Source organism: Stegodyphus dumicola, chromosome 4 (assembly GCF_044657685.1).
Source record: "Stegodyphus dumicola isolate Sdum_Otavi_A_Nest chromosome 4, ASM4465768v1".
NCBI lineage: Eukaryota > Metazoa > Arthropoda > Arachnida > Araneae > Eresidae > Stegodyphus > Stegodyphus dumicola.
The window spans coordinates 134,052,900-134,076,270 of record NC_140771.1 but is presented as its reverse complement, the minus strand read 5'-3'; the positions used below and the strand labels follow the sequence as shown (position 1 = coordinate 134,076,270).

Genomic DNA, 23,371 nt, shown 5'->3' with positions numbered 1-23,371 from the left:
TTGGTTAACGCTTTATTCTGATCAATCGCAGCTTGAGAACTGTTAAAAAATTCTAAACATTTTCCTGCATTTCCTGAAAATTTTGGAATATGTAACATTGGCAATTTCATAGCCGATAACAATACATTTATTTCAGAAACAGATGTGTTCAAAGAATTTGTTTCCATCTGATGCATTTTTCACAGACAAATTTTCATTACATTTATTCAATTTTATTTTAATTGTAAATTTTGCAGGCATAATTTGTTCATTGTATTTATCACTTGCAGAAATATCTTTTTCAAATTTTTTAGCATCTTTTAACTGAGTTTCGATTTGTGAATTCAACATTTTTAACGTGTTTTCTCTTTCGAGAATTGTTTCATTCATCTCCTGCAATTCCTCAATGTTTGTGTTTTCAACATTTTATGGTAACAAAGATTCTATTTAATTAATTTTGTAACGCTACTGTGTTCGTTCGTGCGTTTCTGCTTCAGTTTGTCTAAAGCTTCCATGTTTAAAATTGAGTAATCAAACGTAAGAAATTTTCAAAGAAAAAACGGAATTGCTTACCTGCTCACAGGTAATCCATCGATTCTAATCCAAAAGTTCCTTGGTGAAGGCACCACTAAAAATGTTGTTTCTAATCCACAAGTTCTGTTTGGCAGAACTTTCCATTTCTCAATTTTCAATTCAAATCACTACTTCAGTTAAGTCTTAATGACCTTTTATTTTCACACCTCTTTTATATTACAATATATACATAATTCAAGATTGATTTCAAATCAAAAGATGGGGATTATTCCCCCTTCGTATCAAATTCTATCAAGAGAAACCGAATGAGCGACCACTCCCTCCCCAGTTCATTTTTCAACTCCTTGTTGCCACTGGCAGAAGTGAAACTTTCTTTCATTTCACGTTCTAATTGTAACACAAGAAATAAAACTCCTGGGTGGAATAAAAAACACATTTATTTACACATTACATTTACTATATAATTACAAAATCAAACATAATTTCATTTTTATGAGGCTGAAGCATCTCTACAACAGCTAATTCCATAATTAACTGAAATATCATGTTATGCCTATGCAAGGGTGCTTTAGAATGAAAGATGAGTTATTGACATTGGAGGCAGGAATATCTCTATTACAGGTATTTTCTAGTGTTTGCTTCTGCAGCATGTAAAACATTCTTTTGCATTAAGAGAATAATCTGAATAGCACAAAGAAATCCTAAATTGTGATAGCTTATTTTGAGTTGTTTAGTGTTTTAATTGCTGTTTTACTTACTATTTTGCTTTTTGTAGAACTGCTCAAAATTTCTTATCATTCAGTTTGGCTTGAGTACTTTCAAGTATCATCCTGCACAAAAGAAGTAAGTTGCAGTTTTTTAATTACACACTTTTTACGATGGTTACTAGAAAAAAAAAAGTGAGAATAAAGTTATTTAATATGCTTATATTCAGCAGCAAAATAAATCTTCAGAAATAGCTCTTTATCATTAGCTCAAGGAAAAACATTATTAGAAAATCTGGTAGTGTGTTTGGCTGGAATAAAATGCAAATACATGATGAGTTCTGTTTTGCCTGCAGAAAATAAATTCTGTTTGTGATGAGCAGTATGAAGTTTTAAAATTATACAGAAGAATATGAGATCTCGCAGTAAGTATATGGCAAAGCTATTTTACCATGTTAAACAGCATTGCAAGTCTGTTAATTTAAGAAAGGCCATGTTTTGTTTCCAAAGCAAAGTGATTCTAGTGCTTTTGTTAACATTGTGAACCAACTGTTGTCATTGCTGTAGAAAATGACTGTGGCAGAGATGTTAACATATTTCGGTATTTTCTGTTTATCCTAATCTTCACCCAAAAGTCGTGAATTCATTGGTGACTTCTGAGAGCAATCATGAACTATCTGGTAACTAATATTCCACTAAACTAATGTGCGCAGAGTCAAGATTCACTTCCAAAATGGTGGTGCACTAAGAATTCCATAAAGAAGCAATCAATTCATAAAATTTAAAAAGCAAGAAATGTGATTAATAAAAAACTTACTTTTTTCAAGAAATCCTTTTGTAATTTTTTTTTGTGCTGTTGTTTTCCATAAAAAAATCAGAGAATTACTCAAGTATGGCAATATGCACAACTTTAGTGTTGCACGTGGGCCAGCAACACATAAATTAAATAGCTGCTGTAAATAAGGTATGGCTATCTTTTAACCAATATCTGACCAACATTTTAACAGTTTGCTCGCAATTTTTCATATTACATTTATAAAATTCGGTTACAACTTCATACAATGTGGATTTATGCATTCTGTAATTGTTGGCCAAAACACTGTATTCCAGAAGCAATATACTTTCTTTTTCATCAGATGTCGAACTCCAGATTTTGGTTACAAGTCATTGGGGGGGGGGAACCTCAATTTAAGAAAAGACACTTTTATTGATGTAACCACTTTTAGTTAATTACTTATTTCATACAAGGTACCACTGAAACACAATTTTTAAATATGAAAATAAATACACATAATTACCTATACATAAATGAATATGATTCCACTAATCAATTTAATTTTTAATTAAATTAACTATAACTTCCTTTCAGTTTTACAAACTGTAAGGCCGTAAAAAGAGCTGTTTTTGAGAATCATTCAGCTGTATACCTGATGTATATAAAAGAGCATGGCCAAATAATATTCATCATTTCTCTTAAAAGATTTCTGCTATGCTTCTGTGAGATAATGTGGAAGCATTTGTTGTGGTGGGATATTTTGCATGTTGCAGAGAATGCTTAGCTTCAGAATGTCCCAGCATGATTCAGTTGTATTAGTACTGTCTGCAGGATTAACTAAGTTCTTTTCATAGTTTACAGTTTGATTATCATATCCATATGATCATATCCTTATAAAATTACTTGTCTCTCATAATAATTAAGCCAGGTATTATTTCCTGCTAGTTTATGAGTAGTAACCTTGCTGTATCAGCTTCATAAATTTTTTTTTTTTAAAAAAAGGATAGCTTTTTATATTTGAATATGTAATAGAAAATGAATGATTGAATGTGTGAAAAAGGAATACAGTCAAAAGTCGTTAATTCGGACACCCATAATCCGGACCTCAAAGCTACAAACTTTCTGCGCATGCGTTGCGTTCACGCATGCGCACAGGTGTTTACGAGAGCGCGTAAGACCCTTACGGCTGCGAATATGTTTGTGCGCATGCGCGTTTAAATTGTAACGGAGTTACACGCTAAGCTAAAGTTATCTAATTCAGTTAATGTTGCCGATTGCGTTGTTCCTTAATCTTCGAATTGGATCCGGCTTATTATTTTTTGCAGACTGTTAGAGCAATTTTATAAAAGTAAGCTTGAACTTTCGATTATGTCAAATAGAATTTCCGATATATATTTACTACAAAGCGAAAGTATGTTTTGAAATCCGAAATCTGTTTATCAATTTCACGCTGCTCTGCGGCAGAGGGGGGGGGCAGAAACGTCATTATTAGATTATGATAGATTAGAAAGATTATGTCAAATAGAATTTCCGATATATATTTACTAATATGTAATTTGTATCTACAAAGGGAAAGTATGTTTTGAGATCCGAAATCTGTTTATCAATTTCATGCAGGGGATTGGAAGTTGATTTGTCAGCACTATCCTTATCTTCAGGGCAGATGTTTTTATTTTATTTGGTTTATAATTCCATACTAAGTGTAGTATTTCATTCTGTCTTTGATATGATTTAAATCAAGTTCCTCGTCATTATAATTCGCTTCCGATAGTGAAGAAAGTGACCCAGAGGTTATTGAAAACGAAAACATTTCGATTGACAAATTAGTCGGTATTCTCAACACAGCAATTATAGGACTTGAACAGCGGAACTTTGTAACTAAACAAGAAATTATGTCTGTTTAATAGAATTAAAGAGAAAGTATTATCACATGAAACGAAGCAACTTACATTGAAGGAAATGTTTAATAAAGTAAACAAATAGATATTGAGCTTTTTCTTTTTGTAACTTTTGATACCCTTTAGATCATAATTGTTCTTTATTTCATAAATTACGGTTTCATATTTTTAATTTTGTAATTTTTGCATGCCATCTTCCTGATTTAAACTGATAATCTATAATCCGGAAAAATCGATAATCCGGAATCGCCGAAGTCCCGACGAGTCCGGATTAACGACTTTTGACTGTAATTAAAACAGCAACCAATTTTATTGGTGCCATTTAAAAAAATAAACAACCTGATGGCATACGACATCATTATCAAAACACAATCAGAAAAATGACAATTTAATTCCACAATTGCAAGTAAACAGATTCAAAAGTGCTAATAAAGATACGTGTGCTGCATGCATACCTGGGTCACCACATACATACTTCTTGGATAGCCATTTAACTAGGGGATATACTGCCTTCTGTCATAAATATGTTTTCATGATTTTGTGATTGGGGGTTGCGGATAATTATTGTCTGAATGAAAAAGGATAAATGTTCTGCATTTATCGTTTTTCAGAGTCACCTGTGTGAGATAGTTGCCAAGATTCTTAGTTCCTTTAATTGTTTGTAAATGTATCAGAAATTTAATGTCCATAGCAGAGATGAGGCATCTTAAAATGTGTCATTGCTGCTGATGAGTACTAGTTGCATCATTATGATTCTGAAAACAAAAAGGTATGTTCTGCCCAAAAATCATCAATTTCTCTTACTTTAAAGAATGCTTATATTGTAAAGTCAGCAAGAAAAGTAATTGTTATTTCTTTGAGTAATATAAAATGATTTATCACTGTACTATGGACTGAGCGTATAATTCTTGCTACACTGTGTGAACACTTTTGAATACCCTGATCTAATATGTCTGAGAAAAATGACCTGAATGGCCTTCATTAGTTGACACTTATATTAGGATAATGCACATCTTCATGTTTCCAACTCTATTGTCCAACATTTGGCTTAAAAGGCAAAATGTATGCTACACATTTCATATAGTCCACTTAGTTCTGTGCAACTATTTTTATCCTTTTGTCCAGAATTTGAACTTGAGGCTACTCTGTTCTGTTCATCATTGGCTACTTTAAAAAATTAAAGTGATTTTAATAAAAGTGTTGAAAGATGGGTTCCAGCATGTATTCTAGGATTTTCACAAACATTGGCCCAAATGTATAACAGTCAATGATGTCTGTTAATAAAAGTAGATGTCAAGGTGTAGACTTTACGTAATATATTTCAAAATTAATCTTTTGATGGTCATAAATGAGCTTAGCTCACATTCCAATTATGTACTGCAGTTGTTGCAGTTGAATACAATTCGCATTTCAAATTTACATCTGATAGATATTTTGTGTATTTGGGAAGAAGGGATTGCTTAATCTCTCAACCGCTGAAGGGTTAATAAATTTATTCTCATTTTTTTTTTTTTTTTTTTTACTTTTGCATGTTACCCTACTATGCATTATAGTTTTTAATTCCTTTCCAGATATACGCATAGAGATTTCAACTTTTATATATTTCCCCGACCTCACATCAGACAAGCACCAGATCCAAAATTTATGTGTCAAGTAAGAAAGTATAAATATTCTACTTTCAAGTTAATTTTTTTTATCTGTTTAAGGAACGTGAATTGCATATTAATTACTTTCGTAATTTTCTTTTAGGCATCCAGTTTGCATTTCTTGGCTTCACATGGTTTTGATTTTAACAAGGTTATTTGTGAAGGTATAAAATGTTTTTCATCTGAATTTTCTTCTGTATTTTCTAGAGTTCTTCTGTACTTTCTAGTGTACTAGTACAGATAATAAGAGATTATCTGCATCTGCTACCAAAAAGTTGCAAACTCATTGATGACTAATTTTTTGCCAAGTGTGAATAAAAGGCAACAGGTTGTTTTCAAAATGCTGTCACATTTAGTATTCCATACAAGCAAAATCAATGAAATTGAAAAGGTGCAAAACATCTATAATAAAATACATTTTCTGAGAAATCTTTTATGTTGTTTTTTATCTCTCCAGATATAAAGCAGTATATTTTTGCTTAAAAAACATCAATATTTGCATAAACTTGGCATCATACTACATCTAGATTGCAGACTGGGCAAAAGAGACGTGTTATGCACCATGTAAATACTTTTTGGTTATAAGGTATTTTCTTCCTCATTTCTGCATGCCTTCATGGTGATTGGAAGTATACTCGGCGCATATTCGAGAGGTCCAAGCTTCGAATCCCGTTGAGGGGAATGCTTATTTTTCACGTCTCCTGCATCAAAATAACCTAATGTCTCTACAGTGACGCCCAAACTAAATGTTGATTCTTAACCACCAGGATTTGGTGATTGGGTCTCTTAATTCCCAGTTGCCCTTTAAAAGAGGGAGTATATAAGGTATTTTCTCCCTCATTTCTGCATGCCTTTATGGTGTAATTGGAAGCATACTCGATGTGTAGTCGAGATGTCCAAGGTTTGAGTCCCGCCAAGAGCATTGCTCATTTTTCACATCTCCTACAAATCATCAAAATAACCTAATGTTTGTACATGATGACTTCATGGGTTGCCACATAACTATTTTGGTGACAAACTGCTGTGCCTCAAGTATACTTTTCTGAACCGTTTTGGTGGTGGGGAGTGTAGATAATCAAAAAGTACTTTGTATATATTTTAATTTTTTATAATCTTGACTGATATATATATATATCATTTAAAAAATTTATTTAAAATTGCAGAGTGTTTCAAGCAGTAATGAATTATCATTTTTGATATTTATTGTTATTATTACATGTGAGTTTTGTTAAAGAACGTGTTTGTATTTGTGCATTCTCACATGGTGCCCATCTTTTTTGCTAAAGAGACACTGTAGTGTAATGTAGACTCTTAATATATGACTTTATGTTCCAGTTAGTACATTGCACATATGAAGTTGACATTGTGTTTATGTGCAGTGTGTGTCATAAAGTTTGCTTTGTAAGACCATGCCACAGAAATCATTCAGTGTAGCATGTTCATTTTTAATGATGCCTTCCATATTTCAGAATTCTTGTTTTTTTTTGGGGGGGGGTAAAAAAGTTCCAAAAAATACCTATGACCAATAAATGATACTACAACCTTGTAATAGATAACCTAATATTTATGAGATGCATAATCCATGCATGATTATACATCAACAGTGAGCTCACTAGGCATCATAGCAACAAGCAAATAATATGAAAATAGTGCAACAAATTGTGAAAATTTTCAATAGTAGCTTATTATGAAAAAAGTGTGCTCGTGAAAAAATTGAGCTCTGAAAAAAGTGTGCTCAGCAAATGACTGTAGCATGTTGGTAATTGGAGCTTTTGAACATTTAGGATTTATGGTCTTATCATTTATTGTCATTAAAAAATGAATACTTATTGTCCAGCAGTTTTATCAAAATTACAACTGTCCCATATAATAGCATTAAGAAAATTTACAATTTTTAAAAGTTAATAAAAATGACATTTCAACTGTAAATAGCTAAAAAAAAAAAAAAAAAAAAGAATGAAATTGAAGATGAGTTTCCTTATTTATTCTTTAGTCTTTATTTAAAAATGGGTCCTATCACAGTATCTTGATATTGATGCTGTCAAAGAACATAAGCAGGCAATGAAAGTAGTAGTCATGTATCATGTGGAGAGATGACAACCATACATATATTGCATATTTAAGTTTCTTACTGATGGCCATTGTGAACAGTGTTATTTGTTGAAATTTCTGAGTAGTGATTCACAGTTTTTAATAATTTTGTTTAGGAAATAAGTTATTGCTGAGAAATTATTCAAGTATTTTAAACATATACATATATTTATTTATCCTGAAAATGCATTTTCATACTACCAGGCAGTTGCTAAGGAAAAACTAATTTCAAATTTTTGGTATAATTCCATTGTAATTCCAGATAGCTTCATAATTGTTGGAAAAATAAGTGTAGAAGGTGTGTAGGGTAAGATTTCTTATCTGTACAAAAGGAAATGCACTCATGGTTTCCACACTGCATGTTTATCAACACATGACAACTTGAGTAATAACTCATGTAGTGATGCCTAAACAATTTTTTTTACATTAGTAATTGGATAATAAAGGAGCATGGTAACCTTTTATGCTGACATTACGCTTGGCGATGATTACAGATTTAAATTAAATGCACTAAAAAATTTTAACGAGGAAAAATTTAAAATTTCTTTCCATATGCTAAAAATAGATTTTGTTGATGATACTCATAGACCTAAAGATTACATTTAAGGTTATTTGAATTAAGAATAATTGAATTGTTATTCATATAAAGCCAGAACCAGTGCTAGGGCTCGTTTGGCCGCACTGGACCGAGAATTTAGGACCCACAGAGACTGCATCAGGCGGTAAGATATCTAGCACCGGCCCTCAATAAGGCTTAAATATATGTGGTAATTTATTTATTCAGAAATCTGATAAACCTTAAGCATGTGCAAGAAATAGACATAGGTATAATAAATAACTAAACTAAAATAATACAGTTCAGGCTTAATTGTCTCAGTGTGTGGTAGAACCAAATAAAATTTAACCAAACAACTTGTCATTAGTCGCCAAGCTTATGATGCATAGCCAAATATATAAAGTGAACAATAGCTAAATTTGAAGATGATAGCCTCGAATTTTAAAAGTTTTCGGATATCGCAAAACAAAGGTGAAATTTTCCAATTAAGGGATTTTGTAAAAAAATATGGAGAAGTGGTAATAAATGAAGATGATGTAAAGTTTTTCATTCTGATGACAATGCTTCTTAATCATTAATCAATTAATGAATGGTAAAATCTGTAGTATGGCTCCACCATTACCGATAGTAAAGTAAATAAAATAAAGTAGAAAATACCATTACCGATAGTAAAGAAAGTGACAGAGAAGTTACTGAAAACGAAAACATTTTGATTGACAAGTTAGTCAGAATTCTCAACATAAGGTTTCAACAATGTAACTGAACAAGAGACTATGTCTGTATACAGAGCTAAAGAGAAAGTATTAGCACAAAAACGAAGCAACTTAAACAACTTACATTGAAAGAAATGTTTAATAAGGTAAACAAATAGATATTAATCTTTTTTTGTAAATTTCGATATTATTTAGATCATAAATACTTCATTATTTCATAAATTTAAAAATTATGATTTTCATAAATCATTCATAAATCATAAAATAATTCATATTTTTAATTTTATAATTTTTACATGCCATCTTACTAGATTTAAACTGATGATCTAATATCCAAAAAAACCCCAAATGCGGAATCGCCAAAGTCCCGACGAGTCCGAATTTCAGACTTTGTATTTCACAATACATTTATTGGTGGTCAAACATGTGTATGTTCCATATCACATTACCCAAACAATAGTTACTGCCGTATGAGAGCATGCTTCCTGCCTTGAATAGACTTCAAAATTTTTCCCCACTTTATATTGAACAAGGACGTTTGCTGTTCCTTACACTTCAGGCATTTTGATACACATAATAATGATATATAGCGACTAGAAGCATCAAACTGAACAAATTGCTATCAGCAACTGCATTTATATCTGTGACTGTCTTTCTTTTTATTAAGGTTTCCATGACTGTAAGGAGTAGTCCCTTAGACAAGTGCTACTTTTTAAAGGGAATATAATGGCAGATGTTATAGCAGTACTTAGTGAATTCGTTAGAAATTCGTTTTTGAAAACTTGTCAGGCTTTTATGTGCAATTTTTAAGTGATTCAGAAGTTTGATTAATATTAGCTTTACTTTTAGGCAGTTATTAAGGAAAAGCTTCGACATTGGCATTCATCTTATGCCAGCAGTGGCCTATAATTTTTAAAATGCAAAAGTTAAATTTATATTTGTTTACATTACAAGTTTACATTACAATGAAGAAGTTAAAAAAAAATTAGCTAGATTAAAAAAAAAAAAAAAAAAAAAATTAGAATGCTGCAAAGTTTTTTTTACCTTATAAATGAAAAGGAATTGGAAACAGATTTTTTTCTTTTGTTAATTCATTATTGCTCATCAATTTTTAATTAGAAGTAATGTTAGAGATTTCTAAAAGTGTGTTCTTTTTCTTTTTAATTTGAAATGTTATTGGACATTATAGTAGGTAGGACCAGTATAATTAATGCCACAAAACTGTAACAACTATTTTATGATAAATGCTAATTATCAATGGCATTTTAAAGTATAAAATTTCAAATTATTTCCAATTAAAACATTTTAATAATTTTCATGAGATACGAACATTGAAATTGATCTCATTGCAGCAATTACAGTTTGTAAAATTTGAGAATACGCTGTAAAATTTTGTTGTTTGTTTGAATCATAAGTATGCTTTGCTAATAAGTAATTGTATATGTTTAAATACAGCATTTCCTTTGTTAAGCATCTGCAGTGGAAATAATTGGAAATGTGATTAAAATTGTGTTTAATATATGTAATATTTGTATATGTTAAAGAATACATTCTAGTTACCAGCTTTTTTAAGAGTTATTTATGATCTGTGAAACTTTATAAAAATTGAAATTTTCTTAGAGCACTCGTATATCTTTACAAGTTTATATACTGACTTTGTTTAAACCATTGGTACCTTGTTATGTGTCATTAATTCATTCCAGATCCTTAGATGTATATCAAATGAACTTTTTCAATAAGAAGTAAAAGGAAAATAATTAATCTGTATCATTATATTATTATTTAATCCATTGCCGGTTTTCACTTTAATGGCGAAAATAGACCAAAATGTCTCACAAAAGTTTTAACTTTTGACCTTAAAACAGGCTTGCCTCTAAGACTCAAGGTGTCTCAAAGTGGTTTCTCCCCCCCCCATTTATTTTCCATCTGTTAAGTATCCAAGACGAGAGAGTTGTAAAACTGACGTGTATTCAGTTTTACGACTAATATTAAGCTTAGATCCTCCTGGCTTTCTCCTCAGGTTATTTGGGGCAATGTTGAAGAATATAGACTTCAACTTGTGTTCTGTAAAAACGTTACCCTCCCCTGACTTCTTCCATGACTGAGTTGTTTGTATGAAGTAGAAATTAATGATTAGAGTTTCTACAACTGTTCAACAAGATAGCCTAGATAACAAGATATTTCAGTTTTGTTTTAGGCTTCTTATAATCACATTTATGAATACAGAAGTCTATTATGGGATTATAGGTCGAATAAATAGTTTTAATTAATTTCTTTAGAAATTTTTATGGAAATAAATATATAATTATGAATGTTTCCTGTGAACTAACTGATTGAGTGAGTTAAGTATTATTAAGTTGGGTCAGAAATAAAGAAATAAGACACTTATTACTGTTACAGCCAAAAGTACTATACTTATTATTATTGTACTGTTTATATATCTATTTAATTTATCAAGTAATATAAACATATTCCATTTCTTTCACGATTAATAATATCTGATAGTAATATTGTAGGTACAACAATGAAAAGGGGTGCATACTCAACATTTTTGTTATTAGAATGAAATACATTTGACCAAGTTTGATGTCAATTATGTCTAATTACATGCATTTTTCTTTTATTTATTGGTTATTAATAATGCTTCATCTTAAAATCATTCAGTCTCTGATTCATGTCTAATTGCTTCAAAAGAAATACACAATATTGATATTCAAGTTGAATAATAGTTACATATTTAACAAATGTCAAATTTATTAATATTATTACCTTTAAATTTTTTAATTCTAAATTATAACTGCATTTTAACTTATTTAATAAGAATTTGAGTCATTTGTCTGCAAAAATTTAGTTAATTATCACAGTTTTAATTCATAAACTTTAAATTTTAATTAAAAATTTAATATTCCCTAATATTATAAATATTAAATTTAAAGCAAGCTTTCTTGTTACAGGATAAAATGTTATATTATTAACTATTAGAGAGTAATAACAAAGTAGATAAGGGCTATTTCCTTAAGGTGAGGAATGCTTTTATGAAGGATTTTCATAGGAAAACTGACTTGTAATCGCATTACACATATGGAAAACCAGGAAAACAAATCCTGCAGTCAAAGCTTCTGCCTGGGATCAAATCCAGGTCGAACTGCCAGTATTCGGCTGCCACAGGTAGGACATTTCCACTTACAAAGACCCTTTCACTTAACAACTGTTTATCACCTCTTTCTTTTCCTGGTGTTAGATTTTGTCGTTATTAGGGAACTAGTTTTATTGTTCTTTGATTTCAATGAATAATGGCAAAGCAGTCAAAGCCTTTCCACCTAAAAGATAAAATGCCCTTGGATAGGATTAATAGAAAATGACTTACATTCGTTTCATGTAACAAGAAATGTCCATGCAGCCAGTCCGTTCCTCAGTATCTGGAAGTAGGCCGATCTACCAGGGCTCAGTGGTAAAACACTAAAAATTGCCGAAAATTAAAAAATTGTTTTTGATAAAATGTTCCATTAATACTGATAAGTATACATACTTATATGCAACCGTAATTACAAAAACTTTTGTTGCTCTGATGAAGGTTGCCATGCTACCTGGAAAACCGGAAAAAGTCAGGGAAATTGAAAATTGACCAAAAAAGTCATGGGAAAATCAGGGAATTTAACTATTTTAGTCAAAATCTGGAAAAGTCAGGGAATTTCGTAACGGCAATCCCTCAAAAAGTGATTTTCACGCCACTGTTAAAAACGATCAAACGAATTATGTACTGTGTTCGCGTCATTCGGGCAGCTGGCATGGAGCCAATTTTCGCATTGCTAATCAAATTGTCTTTTAGAAAGGCAAAGAAAGTTTTCAGTATCTCTGTTTCCAGTAACCTCTTGAATTCAGAGGCTCACACAAAGAATCGCATGTGCATGTGGAACGGAAGAAAGAGTTTAAAGTTCTGCCTCGTGGTTAAGAGAGCTCGTTTTTCTGTTTTCAGTTAAAAAGTCTGGTAAGTTAAATTTTGTAATCTTCTACATCTTATTAACTTTTTTTTTAATGTATGTTTACTTAACACTCTATTGTATTCACTTGTTAAAATGATAAGAATTCATGCAGTGCATTTTTAAGTTTAGAAGAAGTTTATTGTTGCTTTTTGAATCGTATTTTGTGCAGTATTAAACAAATCAAATTGAACTGTTAAGCTTTTCAATATCGTTGGCGGCGTGTATATATTATGATTATCAGACTTCGAAATTACGCAGAAAAATCTAATACTTTATAAATTTCATTAAAAAAAATGACTTTGTTTTGTAAATGACAAAATATTCTTTTTTCTCCTCGTTTTTTTTGTTCTGAATTCGGTTTTCCATTGTTTCGATTTTTAAATAATTCGCATTTAAAAATTATTTTTGAGAAAAACTTGTGGCCGAATTCAGAAACAAAATTTAAATATTAAAATGTTTGTCCCCTCTTTTTTTATACACTTCATGTAGTAAAAATAAGTAATCAATCCTGTTCTTGCTTGAAATTTTCAATTTTGCTCTGCCCTTCCCCCATGCTTGTACAAAACAAAATCTTTTAAACAATTTTTTTTTTCATAAATGCCTTGTTATTTTGCAGTAAATTAAACAAAATAATAACAAGTTATCTTGGCTAACCATTCAATATAACTATATTCGACAAAATACCGTTAATTATTGTAATTCACTTTTTAATCTTCAATTAACTTTATTTAAATGTTATTCATGTAATTTAATGTTGCTTCTTCCTTCTAGATTTATTTCTTATTAGTTAATACTTTCAAATTTCAGGCAATACAGTGAAAAGTCGTTAATCCAGACTCATTGGGACTTCGGCGATTCCGGATTATCGATTTTTCCGGATTATAGATAATCAGTTTAAATCTGGTAAGATGGCATGCAGAAATGATAAAATTAAAAATATGAAACCGTAATTTATGAAATAATGAACAATTATGATCTAAAGGATATTAAAATTTACAAAAAAAAGCTTAATATTTATTTGTTTACTTTATTAAACATTTCTTTCAATGTAAGTTGTTTAGGTTGCTTAGTTTTTGTATACTTTCTCTTTAATTCTATAAACAGACATAATTTCTTGTTCAGTTACAAAGTTCCGCTGTTCAAGTCCTATAATTGCTGTAACGAGAATACCGACTAATTTATCAATCGAAATTTTTTCGTTTTCAATAACCTCTGTGTCACTTTCTTCGCTATCGGAAGCGAAGTATAATGATGAGGAATTTGATTTAAATCATATCAAAGACGGAGTACATTGAGATGAAGTACTACATTTAGTAAGGAATTATAAGCCAAATAAAATAAAAACATCTGCCCTGAAGGTAAGGATAGTGCTGACAGATCAACTTCCAATTCATTGCACGCTGCGACGTTCCCCCCCCTTGCCACAGAGCAGCGTGAAATTGATAAACAGATTTCGGAATGGTTAGATAAACAAAGGATATGCCTTTATCCATTTTTTGCAGCAATTCCACTTTTTGTTTAATGGACTTTGAAACATACTTTCGCTTTGTAGATCCTTTACATATTAGTAAATATATATCAGAAATTCTATTTGACATAATCGAAAGTTCAAGCTTACTTTTATAAAATTGCTCTAACAGTCTGCAAAAAATAATAAGCCGGATCCAATTCGAAGATTAAGGAACAACGCAATCTGCAACATTAACTGAATTAGATAATTTTAGCTTAGCTTATACGGTCCGTTATACATTAAACGTGCATTCGTAAACGTATTTTGCGCATGCGCACACGCATATTCGCAGCCGTAAAGGTCTTACGTGCATGCGTCAAGATGACGCATGTGCAGAAAGTTTGTAGCTTTGAGGTCCGGATTATAGATCATTCCGGATTATGGGTGTCCGAATTAACGATTTTTGACTGTATTGTATGGCATACTCGTGAAACTAATTCTGGCAGTATGATAAGATCCATTATGAAATTTAGTGCACATATTTTTAACTTATATATGTTGCTAAATAAGTATAAAATATTTGAATTTATTTAAAAATATTAAATAGATTTCTTTCTTTCCGTTAGCTGCAAAATGTGTGAAAAAAAGACATTTTTTTAATCCAGATTGGGCAGATTCTAATCTCAATCATCAGTGGAGTCCATGGTTGCAACCTATTGAAAAGCTCCTAACATGATAAGATGCACATTTTACAAAAAAAAAAAAAAAAAAAAAAATATCATGCTTAGTAACATGGGAAGGAAAGCAATCACAAGTCACATAAACAGTGTAAAACATAAGAAAATCATTTCTATGAAGATGAACTCAGAAAACCCAAAAAACTGTTTCTCCATAGATAAAAACTTTTCTGAAACACAGCAGTATTCCGCATTAGTTGCTGAATCATCAAATTTAAACTCCTTCGAAACTAAGGGCAAAGTTTTAGCTGCGGAATTACTGTGGGCTGTGAAACTTGTTTCTTATAATGCATTTAATGATGCTGCTGTTCTGTTCCAGAAAATGTTTGATGACAGCAATAAAGCTAAAGCTATGACCCTGGGACATACAAAAATGTCATATTTAGTGTCATTTGGTTTAGCTCCATACTTCAAAAAGATGCTCATATCTGATCTTAAGAAAACTGAATTTGTAATTTGCTTCGATGAAGCGTTAAATAGAATTGTCCAGAGAGATCAAATGGACCTTTTTGTTAGATTTTGGGACAGTGTGAGGAATGAAGTCAGTACAATCAGTATTTTTTTTTTGGGACATGCATCTGCCAATGACCTTCTGAGAAGTTTCTTTGAACAAATCTCAGAACTAAAAAAAAAAAAAAAAAAATTGCTGCAAGTATCATTGGATGGACCAAATGTTAATCTTAAATTCCTCAGAGATTTGAAAGAAAATTTATCAAATAATGATGCATGCCATATATTAGATATTGAGTCCTGTGGTTTGCATGTTGTTCATGGTGCCTTTAGAGGCTGGCCATAAAGCTGCTGGCTGGAATTTAAGTGCATTATTTAAAAATATGCATAGAGTATTTAAAGATAGTCCTTCTCAGTGAGCAGACTATATTGCCATCACTAACTGTACGACTTTTCCACTAAAGTTTTGGGAAGTAAGATGGTGTGAAAACATACCTGTTGCTGAGAGAGCTATTGATATTTTTCCTCATGTGAAAAAATATGTAGAATCATCCGAAGTACCAAAAACTGTGTCAGTTGAAAGACTGAGAGAAGCTGTTAAAGATAAGCTACTTTTGGCAAAAATCTCTTTTTTTTATTTCTGTTGCAAGAGTTCTGCATCCATTTCTAAAGCCATTTCAAACAGCTTATCCTTTGTGCCCCTTTCTGTATACAACTTTCCATAGTATGCTAAGTCATCTTCTCTCCAAATTTGTCAAAAGAGATATGCTGCGAGAGGCAAAAACTCCTGAAAAACTGATAAAAATAGATATTCTGGATCAAAACATTTATTGTAATGTTGCAGATATAGATGTGGTTATTGCTGCTGGTGCGAGTTAAGCTATATAGATGTGGTTATTGCTGCTGGTGCGAGTTAAGCTAAAAGTGGAGTATCTGATCTTAATGAAAGAGAATTCAGAACTTGGTGAAGAACATTTTTGGTAAGCTGGTATCAAAAATATTTGAAAGAAGCCCATTGAAATATAGCTTAGTTAAATACATTTCTCCATCAGATCCTAAGCTAATGAATTTACTAAGCTCCATTACATCTAATGAATTTTTATGTGAGAAAAGGATGGAAAGGTTACTGCATATACTGTATGAAAGTGAATGGATAAATTCCACAGTTGCAGATAAATCAAAAGTGTAGTTTAAAGAATTATTATTCATAAGTAAGGGTGTTTGGAAAGAGACTTTTGTTAATTATGCTGCAATGCGACGTGATTAATAACTCAGATTTTAAAGAACTTTGGAGTGTTGTAAAACTAGTTCTAATTTTATCACATGACAATGCCACAGTAGAAAGTAGTTTTTCAGTTAATAATGATAGGTTGGTGGAAAATCTCCAGGAAAATTCTTTAACAGCAATGCGAACTGTTTATGATGCTGTAAAAGTAAATGGAGGTGTGATGAATATTAATGTAACTCCTGACATGTTTCGATATGCCAGATCTGCTCATGGTGCATATCATCAAGCACTCGAAGACAAAAAACTATGTGATAATAAACATAAAAAAAATATTATTAGACAAAAGAAAAGCACAGGCACAGATTAAAATTTTGGAGTAAAAAAAACAAAAACAAAAATTGAGCAGAGATGTTTCTTCAATTGACTTGCAAATTGCAGAGTTAAAACAAGAAATCTAATTTGGTGCTTATTTTTCATTAGTATTTTTTCTATTAATGCGTTGTTGAAATATATTAAATGTCTTCTTTTTAGTTCTAATAAAAATTTACATTTAACATATATTATGTATGCTTATATTAACAGTTTCGCATCAGAAAAAAAAAAAAAAAAAAAAAAATGCTTTTTTAACCTTTCAGAATTTAGCAAGTGTTGAAATATCACTGAGATGATTGTTTGCCTATTATATATTATTTAATAGGATAGATATGAATGGGCCCCGCACTGCCATTTTGTGAACAATAACTTCCATTCCAGAATTTATGTATAATACTTTTTAATATCATTCATGACATAATTTTATCACAATTAATGGTGGAGAAAATCTTATGTTTAAAAGTTCATACATTGCATTGAAAAATCAACAAATTTCATTTCTGATTTTGTTTTAGATGGAATGCATTGTACTTATTTAATTTCTTTTGTAAATGAAAGCTATTGAGGAAAATGGAAAATAACTCCTGTTGTAGTCATAATAGTAATTGTTTGGGTAATATGTATATAAGTCATATGCAATTAGCAGATTTTTGTGTTATCAAGTAATTAATTTACCTTTAGCACAACTAGCGCGCACTATGCGAATAGACTGGAATTTTCTTTAAACACACCTGGAAAAGTCAGGGAATTTTATTGTCCTGTTTGAGTGGCAACCCTGCCTAATGTTGCAGATTATATAAGAACTATCTCTTCTTTTTATTTTATGTTTGTTTTGGATCAAAATTTAAGTGTTTATTATTTTTTCAGTTATTGGATTGTTTCTGTTTCTGGTTTTTTGGAAACTCTGTCCGCTTAAATAAAGAATAATTTTTATTAGATTGTTAAGCCTTTTTGCTTGTTTGTGATTTTGATACTACATATTTGCAGAAAATCATTTTGCCCTGCCCAGTAGAGTTTTAAATTGTCATACATCATTATTTTTTTAGTTGGACTGCTTGTATTTAAATGATTTGTTTTTTCGACTCAAAATGCAAATTAAAAAAAATTCATTTATTTATTCATAAATAAATGTTTAAATTTCATATTCATAAAATTTAAACAAGCTTTTATAGGCTTGTTTAATATTTTGATGCTATAATTTTGCAATTTGTTGCTCTACTTACTGCAGCTGATAGGATTTGGATTGGTAGATTGTTTTGATTAATTGTTCCAGATTATTTTAAATATTAAACTGCTTATATGTTATTTATATACACACATATAAATTAGGCATTTAGTTTATATAAAGCATTTTTATATTAACTCATTACATTATTTTTAGAGCCCAACAACATGCCAGTTTCCCTCAGAAAGTCTTCTACAGACCCCCCCCCCCCCGTTGCAGTTCAGCTACAGTTGAGGCAAACATAGATATGTTTTTGCATCAGTAATCTTTAATGTAATGTAATTATTTGACTAGTTCTAAAATACATGAAACTTAAATTTTGTCTAATGCAGGTTTAAATAATCGTTCATTAAAACCACACTAATGTTAACAATCTGAATATGACTCAAATCACATGAACTATTTCATAATTAAATTAATTAGAATTAAAAAAAACTTAATTTGAATTTAAGACAACCTCAGAAGTGAATTTTTTGTATTTCATAATTTAGAAACCATACAGTCTGGTAATAGTTATTTCCCATATTATACTATGGCCATATCAGCAGCCAATAAGACTGCTAAATACTGTTATTTCGACATAGATTCAAAATAGTCCTCATGTGTTTTGCTGTATTTAAATAATCCTAACCCTCAAACTATGGCACCTGTCACACTAAATCAAGATGAAAGATTTCTAAACAAGATTTTTAAATTGATCTTCTCCCTCCGTGGTCAAGCGCTAAAGCCGCTGAGCACTGGTAATTCGACATTGTGTTCAAATCCTGGTGAACGTGCTTGTTCCATGAAAGTTTTCTTGGGTTTTCTACATTCAGTGTGAATGAGATCTAGTTCTCCTTAGAAAGTCCTCCATGATAGATTTCATCCTCTTGCACAGATTCCAAATCCATTAAATTTTCTGCATTAAATGCAATTTTAATTCTTTCTTTCTTAAAGAAATCTTAGGGGAAAAAATTGTGTACATAAAATCGAGTGCAATTATAAATATTTTAAGGTAGTTAAAATTTTAAGTGTGAAAGCTTTTTTAATACACTCATAAGCAGCTGAAAATTAGACAATGCCCTTCCAGATTGGCATAAACTGTGTCGATTTCTACTGCAATCTATATAACTACGGTTCCTAAAAATTCTGCTAAAATCTTAAAAGCTGTAGTTGTAGAGCATTTATTTCTCAGTACTTAGGTTTTCATTTTCATAGCTTTCATTCCTCAAAAGGTAATAAAGTCATTAAGCATGGGGGGGGGGAGAGGCAAAAAAGGAATTTTAAAGAAAGGATTGTTTTTACAAAATGGCACTTACAAAAATGACAACTTGAGCTAGCTTAAGTAGTTATATAACTCAAATAATTAAATATTTGCGAAAATTTTGTCGACCTCTCTCAGTATTACCAATATTTCTGTATGCAAATAGAAAATTAAATATTAGTAATGTGTATCATATATACTGGAGCATATAGAATGAGCATCACAATATTTTCAAAGGTAACCATGTTGATAAATGAACAGAATTGTCGGGAATCACATATGAATGTCACATACATGTTTCATAATACCAAGAATGTAATAAAAATAACGGTTATGCCATATCAACAATTTACCGATCTTCCCAAAGTGTTTAAAAATATAATATTAAAGAGTTGGCAAGTTTGTTTCAAAACCTGTATTCAGTTCACTCACAGTGTTTTGCGCTATGATCAGAAGCTCGTCATTAATTTTTAAACTATTTCTCGATAAGCTATTGAGTTCAAATTTTGTATGCACACTGTTTAGGCATGATAATACAACATGGTAAAACGAGTTTTATAAAATTTGATGTTGAAAACATTTTTTTTTTTGCTTGTATTTCCATTTAAAGAATAAACTAAAAATCTCAAAAAATTTTAATTTGCATCATTTTACAGAGCATTAAAAAGCTTTTAAAATAAAATTTGAATGAAATTTTTGGCCGAATTTTTTTAAATTTATAGACCTTTTCGATTATTTGAGGTAAGAGGATTCTTGGAAGTAAAAGACTGAAAAGAAGAAAAAATAATTTATCATATAGATTAATAGGAATAAGAGATTACTTAAGCCCCTTTGCATAATTCCTGTACAGTTTTATAACAAGAATAATAGGTTCTTAAATAACAAAATCAAATAAGCAAATCGCATTGTCAAAACTATAACATTTATAAATTTATCAAGAGAGCCTCGTTTGTTCAAACTTTTTATTATTGATGATATAAGTTTGTAAAAGTATTTTTTAAAGAGAATTTTTTAATCTCGTGTTCCCATTAAATTACGATATATTATTTTTCTCGTTTTAATTGATTAACGATTTTATTAATTAGGTATAAATGAAAGTTTATTTTGAAAAAACTTCTTTTTTTAATTCAGTAACTGCTTGAAAACGGAAATTCTTAATTCCTTTTATATATACATTCACTTTTCAACTGGTGATAAATTTGTTTCTTTAGAGTCAGTGTAAGGCCTTTATCTCAAAGCATCAAGAAGATGTCTCGCAACGCTAATGACAGCTATCACCCATTGTCGTCAGGGTTGCGTGGACCTTCGTCCCTTAGGTATTGGGGGGTTGGAAGAGATACAAAAGTCTGGGCTAGTCCTTCTTGGCGTATCTTTTCATTATTACAAAAACACAGGACTGTCAATTTTCAAGGGTACATTTAAATTAACAATATTCCGTAACGAACCGTTAAGGAGCCTGTATAAAAGAATGAGATGATCTGGATCATACCATTAAAGGATTAATAGTGTCCTTTGGTAAATTTTCGATTTATCCTCTCCTTGAGAGGGTGAACAGGAGTCCTAAGAACAATCTAACATCTAATTGTTTTCACCCCCTTGGGGATATTCTCCGATTTAGTAGCTAGCGTCTTTGTTTGTCACAATCCTTGACACCATCATTTTTGGCATGCGATATATTGTAGCCAAGTCCAATGTACACATGCCATATTCATGTATTTCAATGATTTCATTTTTCACCTCCATGGTGATTCTAACAATTTTTTGTGTTGTTTGATTTTTCTTATTAACTTTCCTAAAACTTATTGGTAATGAATTTACAAGAAAATTACACATGAAAACACAAAACTACTTTAAAATTTATAATCTTAGTGTGAGTTGTTTACAGTGTAGTAGCATAAGACTTATTGATGCTTATGGGTAGTCAGTCATACCATGATCTCGAAATAAGTAAACAAGTAGGGCATGCACAGTCATAACTTACTGAACTTGAGTTATATTTCAAACAAAATCGTGTACCAAGCAAAAATTTTCACTTCCAAACAGGATGTATACCGAGGTATCACTGTATATTTAAGCTGTTCTTTGTAAAAATGCAATAAATCTTGCAGTTTCTTTCATTTTATTATCGTATGGTAAAAATATATTTATTCTTCAAAAAATGGTGATTGAATGTATGATGGTATGTAGTTTTTTGTTTGGGGGAGCGTGTTATTAGTTTTTCAACTACTGGGATGTAGTTTATGCATTTTACATCTAAAAATCTTAATTGATGAGTTTTTATTCCATATCTGAATTCATATTTCAGGTATTTCATATCTTAATCCACTTCAAGAAGAGAAAATCAGAGGCTATCTCAGAAACAGGCATAAAATTGAAAAGGAAGCGATAGTTTCTTCTGAGCAAAAGGCAAAAACAAATGGGCAGAAAGAAGTTGATGTTCCTGAAGAGCATAAACAATTTATTGCTGAAATCCAGTATGTGGATTCAGTCTATTTACTTTATAAAATATGGTCATTTCATTTTATGTTTTTAAATGTGTATGAAATATGTTTATTTAGCTCATCTAAATTAGTGTATATTTTGTTAAATTTATTAAGTTGCTCATTAAAATTTTTTTCTCCTAGTGAAAAAGTTGATGCTTTTATTTCAAATGATTCAGAAACGGTGATTCAGTTAGAACCCTGCAGTTCCTATCGACGTAAATTAATTTATGAAACAGTTCAAATGAAATATCAGACTGGCATAGAAATGTCATCATCCATGAATGCAGAAAATAGACGAGTGATTACAATTGTGAAAACAACCAGTGAGGAGAAATTAGATAAACTTCATTTGAAACAGATAAATGATATGGTAAATTTCTATTTGATATTTGTAATCATGCATATTCAGGACTGTTTGATTTGAACTGAGCCAAGAAATACTTGCCACTTTTTTTCTTTTAACACCCTTTTTTTTTGTCATTTTTTCCCTAAAGGCTTGCCCTAAAGTTCTGTTTAAATTCTACATGTATTAAATGTATGTGTTTTGTATTAAATTGTATGTTGAATTTTTAACATTAAATTTGCTCTTTGATTGAACCAAAGGTATATTTTTTTCAAACATGTAATTTTATGTGTTGCTCAGATACGACATTTATTTTGTTAATGAAAGATTACAAAATATTGTAAAAATTATGAACTTAAACAGTCAGTAGTTTAATCAAGGAAATAATGTTATTCTTCAGTCCTGTCATTTGGTTCAAATTATTATGATCCTCTATCAGTCACTTTGTTCAAACTGTTTGTAAATAGGCAATACTTTAGAAAAGTAAGTTGTGATGTCACAGTAGTAAATGCTATTAATTATCATTTGGTGTTTTCAGTGATACATAAGTGCCATATAAGATGCAAATACAAGAAAAGTTAAAAGGACTCTATCTCTCTCTCTTTTTTTTTTTTTTTTTTTTTTTTTCTGGTGTATTCTGATTATTTGCACCCCTCTTTAAAAAGGTGCAAATTCATTGGCAACTATTTTTTCGCCAAGTTAATTTACAAAAGGCAACAGATATTTTAAAAACTAGTGCTTTAAGAATTCCATAAAAGAGCATTAAATGTTTTTTTTTTTTTTTTTTTTTTTTTAAAGCAAGAAACATGGATGTTAAAACTTACACCTTTCTTAAGAAATCTTGATGTAATTTTTGCATCGTGCATACGTTTTTGTTCTTCCCATGTACAGTGACATGTTTTTGCTTAAGGAAAACATTGGAGAATTGCACAACTTTTTCTCCATAAAACTCAAGTCATTT

General features: G+C 30.6%; 1 protein-coding gene across 2 annotated transcripts in view; it reads left to right on the top strand.

Moving 5' to 3' along the window:
• LOC118193043 (poly(A)-specific ribonuclease PARN-like) overlaps positions 1-23,371 on the top strand; it is a 125,999-nt gene that overhangs the window by 39,045 nt on the left and 63,583 nt on the right. The window contains exons 4-8 of one of the 2 annotated variants that reach the window (XM_035364082.2): positions 1,289-1,356; positions 5,462-5,543; positions 5,640-5,700; positions 21,890-22,058; positions 22,209-22,437. In XM_035364082.2, coding sequence (XP_035219973.1) covers positions 1,289-1,356; positions 5,462-5,543; positions 5,640-5,700; positions 21,890-22,058; positions 22,209-22,437 — 609 coding nt within the window. The remainder of the gene's footprint in view (positions 1-1,288; positions 1,357-5,461; positions 5,544-5,639; positions 5,701-21,889; positions 22,059-22,208; positions 22,438-23,371) is intronic. The other variant, XM_035364083.2, reaches the window with a different exon arrangement.